General features: G+C 39.8%; 1 protein-coding gene across 2 annotated transcripts in view; it reads right to left on the bottom strand.

Moving 5' to 3' along the window:
• Nucleotides 1-16,514, bottom strand: part of ephb3a (eph receptor B3a) — a 60,314-nt gene that overhangs the window by 36,032 nt on the left and 7,768 nt on the right. For both annotated transcript variants that reach the window (XR_002919452.2, XM_024273825.2), the window contains exons 2-4: nt 10,941-11,005; nt 7,509-8,181; nt 4,502-4,657 (exon numbers count right to left, since the gene is read on the bottom strand). Coding sequence is in view for 1 of the 2 variants with exons in the window: in XM_024273825.2 (XP_024129593.1) it covers nt 4,502-4,657; nt 7,509-8,181; nt 10,941-11,005 (894 nt within the window). In the remaining variant the exon portion in view is untranslated. The remainder of the gene's footprint in view (nt 1-4,501; nt 4,658-7,508; nt 8,182-10,940; nt 11,006-16,514) is intronic.

Here is a 16,514-nt window from a genome sequence, read left to right as displayed (position 1 = left end):
TCTGACATCATTGTAGATTGTTAGACTTTTTTAAACACAAATCATTACAGATGCACTGTGATGAAAGTCGTGTTTTTAGTGTTTTTAACGTGTTCTTGGTGCATTTTTATATAAATATGTAAAGAAAATTGCATTTCTGAGTGAATCAAGAGCAGATGAAAAAATAGCATTTGAAGAAGAGTTAATTTGTTATGTAGAAGCAACAATCACAGGCCACAGATGGCATTCGTCTCGAAACTATACAGCTAGAAAGTTCCATTTTTGCTCTCTATTTTTGTTGTACTGGTTACGTTAAGCTAGCAGGAGAGAGTGTAACTGTAAACAGATGTAACGCAGAAAGTGGGGGGAGGGGTTACTCTGTGCTAATATATGGAAGCGTATGTGTACCAAAAATAAAAATAAAAGTCAATACCAGTCCTGCCCACAATTTAGAGTCAAATTTCCAATGAACTCCTGGCTCTCTGCCGAAACTATCCTAGAAAACAACACAGGTTTTTTTTATTTTAGCTAAAAACGTGTAATTGTAATTAAAAGACCACTGGGAACACTTTTAAAATAGATCAAAAGATGATCAGTTTGGGACATAGTAGGAAGTATGACTGAAAAAAAACTATCCAATGACATCTAATGTTTTAAACAAACACAGCAAGATTCAGGAGACATGGTGAACGCCAAAAATATAGTTCCTCACCACACAGAAATGTAAAAACCAAAAACTGGAAGACTTTTTGAGTGTTAATATTTGAATTAAATCGAATAAAAGACTAGTTATTACCCATAAATCCCTACTTTGTCTTGCATGTTCTGGCTCTATGCTGATTCATGCTTTTGCTTGAGGCTTTGGTTCCTACTGAGCAAACGAGAGCAGACTCTAAAGCACTGATTGGCCAAAGAGTGACATCAGCAACGCGTCTGTTGTTTATAGTCTGCAGAGTGGCAACTGTGAACACTTCTCCTCCAAAACATGGACGGAACAGAATCGCCCGGAGCTCTCCTTTTTCAACTAATAGTTGATGCATGTACATTTTAATTGCTTGATTTTATTGAAAACTTTACTATGTCTATGATTATCGTAGTGAAAAGACAGAAAGAAAGATGTCCAGAAAGCTGTCCTTTACTGTAATCAAACTCCAACTCCAACCAAGGCGTGGTGCTGCAATGTGCAGAGAAAAACTTTCTAATGGAAAAATACCAATTATGCTTCAAAATAGGTTCATTTCAATGGGCCATGACAGCTAAACAGACACCCAAAGTGAGGAGAAAATTTACAAATTAGGAACACTTTTCACTTGGAATTACACATAATTTGTTTTGCACTAACGTTTGCAAGATTTTAACCAAAATTGCAAATTTCTACATCCATCTGCAATAAAAGATTAGTCTGTTTATTGAACCATAAAGATCAGATCCTGGCGGTAATCAGATAATTGCATTCATCAGATCTGATGCATTTACATGCGCTCCAGAAATCTGATAACAGGGAACCCTAGTGGCTTCGGTGCAATTTTTGATTTCTTGCAGAGTTCATGGGGATGTGGAGACTAATGAACTACAATTTCCTGCTTTTTCTTTTGAAGATTCTGGTCTTATCTAGTTGAACAAGGACATACTTGAGCTCATGATTGTGCAAATCATGCTACGCTGCTTTTCTTTTTCACTCCATAGAGGAAAAAAATACTTGGCTTCAGTAAAGCAAGAATCTGGCTCTGTATATCTTTGTGGTTAAAGTTTTTTAAAAAATAGTTTTTCATTTAACATGCTCAGATCTACAAAAAAAACATAAATCAGATAAATGGGGACACTTGAAGTAAGATAAGGATAAATCTTCATATTCAGTTAGCTGCCCTTATCTAACACAGGATATAGCATGTGCTGTTTACATGATAACTAGAATAGTCTAGTGACTGAGGAAATTAGATGTTCATCAGATATTTAGATAGAACTTGTAAGATTGCTCTTTTTATTATAGGTTGCAAACCCTTCACAAAATTGTCACCTTACATCCATTTACTGACTCACGTAAGGGTGTAATGATTAATTGATTTATGCTCCTACGATCCAACCAGATCAATCTCTACGAGACAATTTGTTAATCGAATTTAATCGATTTCACCCATAATATTATAAATTGGTTTCCAAATGAAATCCCTTGACTGTTTCAATATTGGAAAATACCATTTGGATCGAGACATGATAGGTACTAAAAACGTACCACATGATAGTAGCAAAGAAATGATGTTATGTCTCCAATGGCACAAGTGCCTCAAGTCTAGGGAAAAATTAAACAAAGGGGACAATAACATAAAAACTGGACACCCAAACTAAAGTAACAAAACCCAGCAGTGTAAGACTGCTGAGGACAAAGAGGGGGAAAGAACAAAACTAGCACAAAATGTGGAAGTAGGATTTCACAAAGACGTGACCATGCAGTGTGGCACAATGTTTTAAAAATGTCAGTTTGTTCCAGTCGCTCAAAATGAATCAACATCGACTATGAATCGTATCATCAATCTCAAATGATAATTTGAATCGAATATATGTTAAAAGGAATCGGTACACCCCAAGACTTATGTAATATAAATTGAGAAGTCAGCAACGTCCTCAAATATTGTAGGGTTACATTGACAATAGATTTAAAAAGAAAAAAAATTGGTAGGTTTTAGTTTCCACTCTCACTAGACTAAAGTCCTGCAGCTTGCATGAGGAAACTATCTTTAGCTTTTCAAGATGTTTTGGCAACAACCTTTGCAACATGTGGCTTATACTGACTGGCATAGACACTTAAGAGTTGATCAAACCATGTGATCATGTGACCCACTGGTCTGTGAATCCAGTTTTTTCCAGTCCTCTATTAGATAGAAACCATACACCTAACTTTTTAAATACTGATAAATATGAATAGCCACTGAGTCCATTCTAAAAAATTATTTATAATCACACATGAAATAAAAGCTTACTCAACAGTTTACCTACAACTTTTATCCCAAACATAAAACATAAAGGTTGAATTCATAGTATTGACTCCCAGTCTTGGATATTCATTTTAACAAACCATTTTGGAGCAACAGTCCATGTTTATCTGTTTCTGTTGAGAAGTTGGCCTGTTTTATATTGAAATAATTTGCTTGTGTGAACAGCCAACTTGAGATTACCTTGCCAACTGACCTGGCTGCTTTAATTTATGTATTCAGCCTCAGAGATAATGTAAAATGTGTCAGTTGGAGCACAGAACTGAACAGCTCTTCTGGGGCTTTCTGTGTACAATGCAAACAACACAAAAGAGGAACTATAACGTTGTGAGGAGTAGAATGTGGACTTGTTACATGAAGAGATCATTTGGTTAACAAAGGGTATGTCTGAAGTAATCAGATTACAAATAACTTCTTTTAGTAGGCGGTTCTACAAACTTCAAGGAAAACTGGAAATTCTGTTTCCATAATTAAGTAGGGAATTAAGGAAAAAAAAACAAAGAAATCATCTTTTTCCAAGGGAGCATTGGCATGACAAAAGACTGCTGACACTCAACTTTTAAAAGAGAGAAACCCATGAAAAGCCTGGTGGTGTCACTAACCCCTTTCAGAAGCCTCTCTTTACCTAATTGCTATGCTGTGGTGTTCAGTATAAAAAGGAACCACTGCGATACGCCAATTTTGTACTGATAGGAAACAGTCAAGATCCGTCACAGAGTAAACACGATCTGTCTAAATGTGGGTAGCGGCATGGCGGCACAACTTTCTGATGAAGTTAACTTTTTAAAGAGCTATCCATAAAGGGAAGAAAAGTTTGCTTATTTGCAGAATCTGTTAAAAAGTTATCAATCACATATTCATCTATCGTCGTAGTTGTCTTTATTTTGAGTTACCATATAGTTAAACACTTCATGTTTAAAGCTAATGATTGTTAAGATGTGTGTTTTATATCCAGCTTACAAATGACCCAATGAGTCAACGATCAAAAAAACAGTCCAGGATTAGTCGACTATTAAATAATAATTTGTGCCAGTCCTACTACGAATAGATTTTTAACCTGCAATCTAATTTCTGAAAGTACTCTTGTTAAATATAGTAACTGTGGGCACCAGCTACTATTGCAGGTGGTAATCAGGTTCCTCCCCAGAAAGCAGAATTTAGCAAACAAATGTGCCACAACCGCAGCACTATATGTGCTGCTCCATGATCTGAATCACAACACAAGTGTAGAGTCATGCAACACTTCATCAGCATTCAAACTGTAAATTGCTAACAACATCTACCCCCAGCTGGCTAACTGCCTCTGTGTGTCACTGAAATTGAGGTGATATTACATATTATATTCAGCGCCTGCTCATAAACGCATTTCTAGGTGTTTTTTTTGTCAAGATGTGGCTAAATTGTGCTCCTGCTGTGAAAAAAACAGGTATTGGCCACTATTGCGGCAGCAAAGAGAGGCATGTTTGTTGCTCCTGTTTAGAGTTGTTGGGGTGAAACTTCTCATTGGAAACTCAGCGTGTGAAATGACTTACTGGTGCACGAGGAGTCCGGAGGGTCAATGTCAGCGCGGTAGAAGCCATTCTGGCAGGGGCAAATACTGGCGCCCCGTGCGCTGGTGCGACTTTTAGCCGGGCACGGGACACAAGATCCCTCTCCATATTTGGATTTGAAGGTTCCAGGGATGCAAGCTGGATGATTGGGAGAGAAAAGCATAAAGAGGCGATAAGAGAAGGAAAAACCTACAGAGCTGTCAGTTGAAAAAAAGCCCAGCAGCTGTCACAGAGATATTAAAAAAACAGAAGAACGCAGACTTGAAAGCTCAGTATTCATGAAGCAAATGTTTAAACACGCAGGTGAAATGAGGGCATATCTGCATATCTGCATCTGCTTTTTCATTTCCATCCTCTCTACAAGCAAGTGACATTAATCTCGCCTAAACAGGGAGTCGCTGTGACAGGGAAGTTTTGTGTTGAAGAGGAGAAAAAAGAAGGATAAAGATGAAGACCGACTGCCAACAGGAGATTGCTCTTGTCAGACAAACAAGGATGGAGAATACTTCAGAGAAAAGAGATACACCCTAAACCCATCAATCAGTGTCCGCACGGTCCCCATGCATGCAAACAAGGCCTCCGCATGCATGCATGCATGCAGAACAGCCTTATAATAACTAGATAAATCAATCCAAATGAAGGAACATAAGGCAAGAAGTAATTTAGCTAAGCAAAGGTTTGAGAGGGTTTACAAAGGAGAGTAAGTAATCTTTGGATATATCTGAGCCAAAAACATTTGAATTCCTTGAGTGTCATGCATGAAGGTTGGCTGATATTGAGTTACGTTAACCCTTTAACACCTGAGGCGTTGCCGGTGGCGCTTAACGTACGGCACGAGACGCTTTTGTCCTTCACAATCAACTGGGATTACATTGATCACGCTAACAATTGAAGAGTCATAGTAAATCAAAGAACATGAACTCCGGTGTTAAAGAGTTAACGCCCTTAGAAAGGGCCGTTAAAGCATTCACCTTCAATAAAATGTCTATGTAAAGGCATATATCTCTAGTTTATAAGGTTTACATACAAAGGTTTATGGCTATCGAACCCTTGTTAAAAGTTAAACCAATTGAGCTTTGACCAATCAGGAACTAAAATTTGACGTATGGGTTATTCTGCACACTCGCCGTATTTGTGTGACATCACGTGAAAAGGGTCTATCGCGAAATTCTATGACACCAAATCTTTCATATATCGGAATAGAGCTGTGAAAGAATATACTTGCACCGCTTTGATATTTCACACCAACTGTGTCTCTTCCAACTGAGTACATAGGCTAGTATTGGGTAGCGATAGTCCACTGTGAACACAGTATGTTAAAAACACATTCAAGAACATAGGTGTGTAGCTTCAAGGATAAAGCAGCACAAGCCCAGACTAAAGACGGGTTCAGATAAAGGAGATTAGCAGCAAAGACAGACAGCGTGGATGTGTCTCCAGAGCCCTGTGTTTTACTGTTTTACCACTTTCCTGCATGGAGGTATAAAAGCGGGTCTCTGGCAAACATCTGTCCTGCCAGTGTGACGGCTCATAAAACCTATTCAGTGTGATTAGGTAAGTTAGGCTGAGCGGTCAGTTTGAAGTCAAACCAAAACCCAAAACAATGGCAAGCTTGGAAACAAATGACAGCAGCTGGTGAGCCGAAGATAAAACTTTGATTCTTAGCCAAACACTTCACCTCTGTGCTTTCTAGGGGCTGTAACTGTTAATCAACTTAATTGATTAATCAATTTCTATTCCTTCCGATCCAACCAGTTTGATCAGTTTGGGGGAAGTTGTTAATCAAATGGACGTGTAGCATCATAAAATGGTTTTACAATGAAATGAATTGATTATATCGGTATTGGATGGTGGGTACATTTGACTATAACATAAAAAGACCATCACAATGGACGACACACACACAAACGATCATTACAATCTAATGTGTGGAAACACCTAGAAGTTTGCAAAGACATGTGGTATCACGTTCTAATGAACAATTTTAGGTCAGTGAATCGAATCGTTCAAAAGGAACAAATATCGACTATGAATCGTATCGTCAACCACAAATCGCGATATGAATCGTATCATTGTTAAAAGGAATCGTGCTTTATTTTTTTGAAGCAGAAAGTATCATTATTCTCTTTTGTTTGTTTTGCACACGTCCTTTAGAGAAGGTGCTGAATCACCCCCACTGTTGTGTTTTAATCCATTAACCTCTTCAGAGGACACGATGGCTTTACAGTTTCTTGCTATCTATTGTCTCCCATCTCCTCCTTCCCCTCACCATCTCTCCATCTCATGCAGCACTTGGCTGCGATCGAGCGGCCAGACTGAGGAAAGAAATGAAACGTCTGAGTGATTAATGCTAGCGTGGCGGTGTTGGCTCACGTTGAACTGAATGGCGTTAATGAGTGTGGCCGCCTGTAGATTAACTAACGGTAGGCCGCGCAGGAAATTACACTTCCTCATCACAAGCGCTGGCTGAGGCCCTGGAGAGCTTTTTATCAGGTTTTGGCGGCAAGCTTTTAACCTTGAGCAGCCAAATGGCAACCAATGAGCTCGCCAGCTGATGTTTGACACCATTTCTTACGCAGGGGTGAGGGAAGCTTGACTCGTCTGTCTCTGACTTCCTGAAGGCTCCTCGTGCCGTTTCCCTCCTTTCAGCCGTTACTTTCCACGCTTCACACCTTTAGAATCTTCCTCTTTGGGTTTCTTTTTTTTTCTCCGTTCTGTTATCTGCATTTTTCTCACAGAAATCTATTGGCGCTCTGTTTGGTGCCTTCCCACTATCTTTCTCTTCTTCCTGTCCTGCTCGCGCAATATTTGTATGCAGCTCCTCTCTGCAACACCTCATTAATTCATACTCTCCTCCACCCTCCTTCACCCCCATTTCAGGAGCCACAATAAATGCAGAGAAGAGGGCACAGGCTGAGGTGACTTGAACTGAGCACATAAAAGAGCATTGTATGAATACAAGTCCTTACCATCTGTTAAATACACATACCCTGGCATTGAGTGTTTTCTCCTGAGGGTTCAAAGCCTGCGACGCAGGTGCAGGAGCCCACGGGCACCATCCACTCCCCGTCCCCGTTGCAGTACAGCTTTAAAGGGACGGAAACCTCCATGGCATTGGTCACACAGGCTCCCGGAGCAATCACCAAGGAAGTGGCTTCCGCTCCGGTGGCGGTCTCAGGGAAGACGGCGAAGTTGGCAATGGTGGTGGAGCATTTCTTGAAAAAGACCCGAACTGAGATGAGAGACATGCAGGCCCCCAGATCCTGGAAGGCCAAGTAGAAGCCCGCCTTGGAGAGGGGGCCGAAGCTGCGGACTTTGGTGTTGATCCTGCCCGCCTCCAGCAGCGAGAAACTCTCGTCCGGTGCGATGGTATCCACCTTGACGTAAGGGTTCTCCCTCCACAGGGGGCTGGTGTCTGTGGCCGTGTCCCCGTCCGACTCGTAGTAGAACAGGTTGAAGGTCTCTTTGCAGGAGCCCGGGATGTTAGGGATGCTAGCGCAGTCGCGGACTGAAAACTTGAGCTCCACGTAGACGCGGAGCACACCCCGACGGGGGATGAAGTCAGTCCTCAGCCAGTTGTTCTGATTGGGTTCTCGGACGTTGCACACCTGGTAGGTTCTGATCGGGCTCATGGAGTCATCGTAGCCACTGACCTCCTCCCACTGTGGAAGTAAAACCAAAAAAAAATATCAACCTGTGCATCTGTATAAATCAGCCATTACTAGAGCTGCCACAATTAGTCGATCAGTCGACTTTTAAAATAGTCAACAACTATTTTAATACTCGATTTGTTGTTTTTTTAAACCTCTTAACTACAGTGCACACTTTCTAATTGTCTTTTAATCATATACATGTTTTAAAATACTTTATTTATACTATATTATATATAAGTTTTTAAGCTTTAAAAGAAATAATTGTAAGTTTTTTATTTTGTGTTTTCCTGTTGACTCAGATTGCCATCTTCATGCGATGTAAGTCTTGTTTTAAAGCAGGGGTCTCCAAACTACGGCTCGCGGGCCGGATCCACCCCACCTTCACAATTGGCCCAGCCCCTGAACAATATCAGAGACGCGTGATTTATTTTTTATTTTTCTCAATCTGGCTTTGAGATTGAGACCCAAAAATAACGTGACATTTTACCCCCTCCCCCCTTCTGTAGCCTGTGTCCCTATCTAGAATCTAGAGTGGCTGTGGACAGTTAAAATCTTAGTTAAGTAAACTAGGACAAGACCATAAAGAGCTTTAAAAACAAAATGAACAGGGAGATGGTGAAGTATTTATTTCTTGACTTTTTCTGCGAATAACTCCTCAAACGGTTTTTAATATTTGGTTATGTGTGGCTTTCTAGAAAACCATAAATGTTTACATTCAGACACACCATGCGATTGATGCTAACAGAAAACACTGTTAGCATCAGAAAACCCCTTTTCAACAAGCATCAGTAAAGAAAAAAAGTGATGTGTCCCTCACAAGAAAACGTTTGGGGACCCCATAAACAAATAAAGGAAATAATTTCATAATTCATTACAGGTTTAATAAAATATCGTCCTAATTTTCTTTATTTTTTTAGCTAGCATATAGTTCAAACACTTCTAGTTTAAAGCTAATGATGGTTAGAATGTGGTTTTACATCCAGTCCAGGAATGACCCGACTAGTCGACTGATCAAAAAAATAACTGGCGATTAGTCGACTATTAAAACAGTCGTTTGCGGCAGCACTAGCCTTTACTCTTGCATAAACTGACAAGAAACACGCTGACACACATTCCTGCAGCCTGTTGTGGCCTGTGAGGAATAATTTGCAGCTAAAACACTTCTAATTGCATGAATCATTCAGAAAATTCCAATCATTATGGACTATTAATAGATATCATTTTCCCATTAAAACACATTTCACGGATTACGGCTTGTTCTGATGCAAGCTGCATGCTGGAGGTCCAATCAAAAAAAAAAAAAAAAAGAGGGAGCATTTTCAGCTATTATCACGCCAAATGTGGGGGATCTGTAGCTTTGTCAAAGCCCCACCCACCTCCTCCTCCCTGCCTGGCTCTGCAGCTAGTGCTGCAGACAAACCTATAGGAAGCAGGCTCACGTCTATATCTGTTGCAGTGATATCGACACAGGCTTTAAAACAAATTGTACCTTTTAAATTGAGACACTTCTGATGCATCCATAATGCATGGCCATTGAAATGCAATGCTTGCTGTTTGCCTGAGCATTGCAGGTCAACTATAGTATAGGAGGCTTCTGTAGCTTGGAAGTTATGTGTCCTGATTTGTTAACCTATGGGATTTAAAAGTCAAAAATCCAGACCATGTCGCTTTATGTCCTTACAAGTGGTGATTGTAAATGGTAACTGTCCTTAAATGCTATGATAGATGGCATTGTCGGTCAATAAAGTTAGTCCATTAGGAAATAACCTTGTGAGAAGTCAATCTTTTTTGATTTTTTTTTTCCTCCCTCATTCCCAGTTGGACTGAATGCTCTGCTTCCATAACAAATGACTGTCCCTGAAATTGATTATTTCAACTGGAGGAAAATAATGCATAACTCATCTCACGTCGCTGAGCTCCCGGGCAATTTATCCCCAAACGATGAGCCCAAGAGTCAGCATTAGGCGTCGTAAATCACCAGCAACATGTTGACGCGCCACCTGACGTGTGTGATAATTGCCGGCCCCTGAACGTATGGGCTTGTCAGGCATGGGGAGAAGGGCTGCCTCGCCAGTCGTGACATATGACTTCATGGATGCCAGGACATTCAGAGCCAGCCCTTGCAGGGGAAAAAAAAAAAAAAACAGGGAGCTGCCGGAGATCGTTTCCATGGCAACCCAGCATTTCCATTGACTGACTTTACGCTCACGTAGCGAAGACAAATTACACTGGCCGGGTGTGGGGGAGGTCTGCAAGGCTGTTAGCCCTGAGGTCAAATTCATGTTGTTTTATTTTCTCACAATTCCTACAGGGGGTATCAAATGAAAACCTTAATTTCTGTATGTAATGCGCTCCTGGGTCCATATTATAGGAGACACAGGCACACTGTTTTAGTTGTCAGGTCTTGTTTCATAGGGAGAAATGCATGTTATTGCCTACCTAACAGTCCAGACACATGGTGGGGGTTAGCTTGGTCTTATTGTTCTTCTTTTTTTTTAATCTAATGTACATTATACATTTTCTCCACACTTTTACAAGGTCTTTGCATGGACTGAAGTCTTGAATTTCATCCACACAATATCACACTGTGTGTTTCAACTTTATGGTATCCAAGAAAGTAAACAGACGCTGCAAAAACAAAGACATAAAACAGCAGGAGGTGTGCTTTTTAAGGCAGTTTGGTCTCCATTAACAAGCAAATGGAACAAATGCAGCCAAAGGGGGCAAAAAAAAAAAAGGAGCAGCGAACACGTGCAAACACCACTCACCCCGCTCTCTGGAAACGTGGTCCATGCCAGCTCTGTGGTAGCCCACCGACTGTCCATAAGGGTTTCTGCAAATTGAGAGTAGGAGGAAGATACAAACACTGGAATTAAATAGTGCAAGAAAGAAGATTGTTGCAGAGCATTAAGGACCACACAAAGTTAGTTGCCTGTGCTCAACAAAAAGCAGGGGAGACTTATTCTCCCTGTCTTTTATAACCTCCACCCACACGCACTGCGTTTTTGTAAGCACTGACAATCACAGCATATCTGTGATGCCAGCCTAATTAAGGCTGTGAGAGAGTGGCTCTCCCAAATGTGCGTCTTTCAACACTCATTTGTGGAGCTAAGAACAACGCAGCCCCCGGGATGCCTTCAGAGGGAAATCTTCCATTAACTAAAACCAGGTCAGGGAGGTTGCTCAAGCACGAACCGCTTAAACACACATCGGCAGGGGAGGGTGCTCACACGTCAAACCGGGTGTGACTTCACAGCCATTTTCTCTGACAGCTTCCCCTCGCGCGCGAAAATGCATCTGCTTCCATTAAAACATTTTACGGTTACAGTACGTCTTCAGAGGTTAATAAAAAGAATAACCTCTAAAAATGTTGTCAATGATACAAAGTTTTATTGAAATGTTGACGAAAACAGAAGAAAAATGAAATGCTAATGTGTGGAGTGGCTAGGTCTACCTGATCCGTACCCCACATGTGCAAATGTTTTCTTCTGTTTCGTTCGATGCCAGAGTTTCAGTTTCAGACACAATATTGAAGACCACTCTATGAAAATCGTGTTTTAACCTCTTCTTGTGGACATTTTCACATGATGGAAGACATATATCTTAAAGAATTAAGATTTTTAGATAGAATAGTTTATTTCAAACATGCAAAAAAAAGAGAGAGAGAAAAAAGATAAAAATATACAGAGCATAAATCACAGCAGAAGAAAAAACAAAACCCAAACAAAACAAAACAGAACAAAAAAAATAAATAAAAAACCAAAATCAACAAACATGTTTGAAAAGGGGATAGGCAGAAGCAAATGCTTGTTTAGGCCTATCCCTTTATGTCATTAACTTATAACGTAAATAGTTCCCAGTTCTTAATTACAAACAAAACAATACAATATGACAACAGCTTTCAATTTCTCTTATTTTCACAAATGAAATCATGCAAACCATCCACAGTCACCTGTCTACAATCCTTCTTTTTTTTTTTTTTTTTTTTTTTACATACTTATGGTAATTTTTATTATGCAGTTATATACTTTGATAACAGCTTCTCTTTCATTTTCATAGTAAATAGTTTGATGCTTGTACATTGTTTATAGTTTATATCAAGCCCGTTCCACAGTTTTATCCCACACACTGATACGCACATACTTTTTCTAGCTGTTCGAATTTTTGGTTGTTTGAAGTTACCATGTCCCCTCAGTGCGTAATCGCCGTCCCTCTGTCTAAATTGTTTCTGAATATTGTGGGGTAGTAATTTATTGTAGGCCTTGTAAAGAAATTTTGCTGTGTACAAATGAACTAAATCAAAAAATTTGATTACCTTAGAATTTAGAAATAACATGTTAGTATGGTCACAGTATCCCGCTTTATGGATTGTTCTTATTGCACGTTTTTGGAGGATGAAAATGCCATTTAGTGATGTTTTATAATTGTTGCCCCATACTTCAACACAATAAATTAAATGTGGCAATATTAATGAACAGTACAATGTGTGCAAAGATTTGTACTTCAGAATGTATTTTACTTTATGAATTATTCCAATACTTTTAGATATTTTACTCTGGACATATTTAATATGTGGCTTCCAGGTTAATTTGTTATCGATAATTATGCCAAGGAATTTAATTTGGGGTACCATTTCTATTATTTTATCTTCAATATATATTGGCAATTCCGAGTTAATTTTAGAATTACCAAACATAATTGCCTTAGTTTTTTTTAAGTTTAAAGATAGCTTATTTATGTCAGTCCACGTTTTGATTTTTTTAAGTTCAGAATTTATTGTATTTATTAGTGTGTTGTAATTGTCGTTTGAATAAAATATGCTGGTGTCATCAGCAAACAGTATTATTTTTAATAAACGTGACACATTGAAAATATCGTTTATGTAGAGGTTAAATAATTTGGGACCTAGAATTGAGCCCTGAGGGACACCACATGCAATGCCCTCACGTGTTGACTGATATTCCCCCAATTTAACGAACTGTTGTCTGCTAGTCAAATAACTTTTAATCCAGTTCCATGCTACCCCCCTGATACCATAGCTATCTAATTTTTTAAGCAACACAGAATGGTTGATTGTGTCAAAAGCTTTCTGGAAATCAATAAATACTCCGACAGAAAATTTTTTTGTATCCATTGCATTAGAAATTTCTTCCACGGCTTCTATCAGGGCCATTGATGTTGACATGTTTGTTCTAAACCCGTACTGGCTATCGTTTAGTAGTTTATGTTTGTTTATAAATTTTTCTAACCTGTCATTAAAAAGTTTTTCTAAAATTTTTGAGAATTGGGGGAGCAAAGAAATCGGTCTGTAAAAAAATTAAAATTGCATTTGTGAAGTAAATTTTTCTAAATGTCAAGCAACAAGCATCAAAGTGGATGCTAACAATCACAGTCCAACTTCAACTGTAAGACGTGATGAATAATTAAAGCAAAACAAAATGACAAAACCATCATAAAACTGATATATGATTTAAATATAATAATAATAAACATGACTCCCCAGAGAAACGTTCCAAATGCGTCTTTTTAATTGACTTTTAACAACTTTTAGTTCTTTTTCTTTTAGCATAGCTAGCGGCTCAAGCTTCAACTTAAAACAGGCGGATGTGGTGAACAGAATCCAGAAGCTTTCCAATATAAAATTTACTTCAGAATCAAAAAATTAAAAAGCGGAAACTACCAAAGTTGGCGAATGCGTTTATTCCCTGTCTGCAGCCTGCGGATTGGTCTGTGTCCCGGGGATTCAAGACCTCTGAATAGCTAGCACGACAATAGACGACGAGTTGGGGACACCCAAAACATCAAAAAGCGGCGTGGATGGGGTCTTCAACAATGCGTCAGTATGTGACGAGTTGGGAATGAGAATGTGTTGCCAGCGCACACTCCCCAGATGCCCCTCAGCTGACAGTCAGAGCCTCACTCAGTGCAAAGTATTGTTTGTGCCACCTTGCCTGCATTACTAAGCGTTCCTATCTTGACCTGATCTTCTGTTTCTGACCCTGCTTCATCTCTGATTACCTGCCGCCTGCCCTGACCCTCACCTGGACCTTGCCAACTCTAATCCTTCTTTGTTGCTCGTGATTGACCTCTGCCTGTCTGACCCTGATTTAGTTTGTGGACTTTTAGCTGTCCTTGACTCCTGTCTTCCTTCCTGAACTAATAAACCAGCTGCAAGTGAAACCAGCTGACTGCCTGTTTGTAAGTTAGCTTGTAGGAGAGAGTTCAAACAAAGGGATGATGGGATATCAGCAGGGCTTACTTCAACATCAACACATCAACAGCCCCACCCACAACTCATGGGCGAGTTTTTGATAAACTAGAGAAAGGATTTCCTAGAGAACAATACAGGTTTTTGGAAGAAATAAAAGATGCTTTTATAACAGATAAAAAGATTGGAGTGGGACAATTACAGGGAATTCAGATTGTTTCATTTAGGCGACATTCTTTTATGTTACAAAGTCTGGAGAACTGTCTATTGTTGAGGAAAACTACACTTGTGTGATCACAGTTATCCTTCACTGAAATGGCTCAGGAGGCGTAACTGTTGGGAAATGCAACCAGGGGCTGATATATTATTTTAAATATTCCTTTATTTATTAATGAATTACAAGTTTTACAATCTTGGAACAACAATTGTTCAAATAATTATCAAAATTTGGAAAAAAAAATGGTCTGAATGTTCAGGGACATAAGATGTGCATGCAGGGACTGATCAGGTAGCAGTTACAGATCGGGTAGCGACTATGACTTAGCAGGGAAAGAGAAGCTGGATGTTCAATGCTGGGGCTGGGGTGATCAATGAGTCCAGTTGTCAAGCTGTCAATCAAATGTGAGCGAGTTCATCTCACCTCGGAGGAACTAACCCCTCTCGAACGCTCTCTGTTTACAGCTGTAGCCACACTGACTCCCATTGTTCTGTTGTTAGCACATAATCACCAAAACAATTACACCTTCTTCGTGGAGCCTCAATGACACAACGCCTGCTGTGCACCATTTGCTCACAAGTTGTTGATAACAGTGCAGAAGGAGGGTGTGAGAGGCCAAAACAAACAGCGTGTCCTGCGTTACAAAAACACCCTTTATTTGAATAGAAAGCTGCCGTCGCGGTACAGTGTGTCAGCAGTGGGGGTTGTCTAATTGAGTCTGTAGACCGCTCATCTCTCTGTAGCAGCATTTCCATTGTTCACTACCGGCTCCTTAGAGAAACCATTTCATTTTAAGGGGCTGGAGATAGTTTGAAAACAATCCGACAGGCTTGTTGTCACTGGACTGAACCGGTTTTTATTCTGTCTGCGCCAACGAAAAGGAAAAAGCAGAAGTAGGAGCGTTGCTGCATGAGTTCTTTTTTGGAAGCAAGAGTATTGCATAAGATGCACAAAATAGTGGACAATACTGCAGAACATTGTGCTGATAAATGAACAGTGTCTTCAGTGATAGGCTACAGTGTAAATGCCTGCAGCATTAACAGTCTATAATGACTCTCTACAGTCACCCAGTGACTTACAGCATCTGTGCACGACCATGAGTGCAAAAAGTTCTCTTAGGGAATTTAATACCTCGGATGAAGCTAAACTAATTGATATGTGTTCCTAGTACTGCATAAATCAACAGAAACTAAATATGTACATTTTTTGCAGATATATATTTGCCAGCTGTACTTCATATTCCGTACCATGGCTCTATCTCTGCAATACGGTTTACTAGTTTTATTTCCACCTTCAATATTTCACCTTTCACCCTCAGCTCCTTGACCTTTTTTTTAACCAATTACGCAATAGTTGTTCCACAGTTAACAAGCCCAGAGTTTGACTTGTGTGATGTGTTGTACACAAATTATAAGACTTTTGAAAATGCAAAAGAGAGGGGAAAAAAAGCATGTCAGCTGTTGTCTCGCAGGCATGCATACAATATGACATCTCACTTCTCACATGTATTAATTAGGCATCACTGCATCTCCTCACTAGACCGAGCGTACCCACAAAACATTTTACAGTTTCTTTGTAAGTCAAGGTTCCTGGAATTGGTGCGTTGTAATTTTTTTGTAATGCAAAAAGCTTACATCATTTATTAGATTGGGTTTGCTGCCACTCTTTGGCCTGCTGGAAAGTCTGTGAAATTTACACGAAAGTGAACTATTCCGTGGTTCACTTCCAAATAAATAAAGGACCTCATTTTCAGAATGACTGGGGTTTGTCTTTTGGTCTACACCAGAGTTCAGGTGAGCGTCACTCCTGCCCAACCAACACGTCCTCACTCCCAACTCTTCACATACGGATGTTCGGTTAGGGGCCCCTGCACTTCACTTTTTGATGCTTTGGCTGTCTCCAACTCACCGTTTGACG

This window comes from Oryzias melastigma, linkage group LG17 (assembly GCF_002922805.2).
Source record: "Oryzias melastigma strain HK-1 linkage group LG17, ASM292280v2, whole genome shotgun sequence".
Lineage (NCBI taxonomy): Eukaryota > Metazoa > Chordata > Actinopteri > Beloniformes > Adrianichthyidae > Oryzias > Oryzias melastigma.
This window is presented reverse-complemented; position numbering and strand designations above follow the sequence as displayed.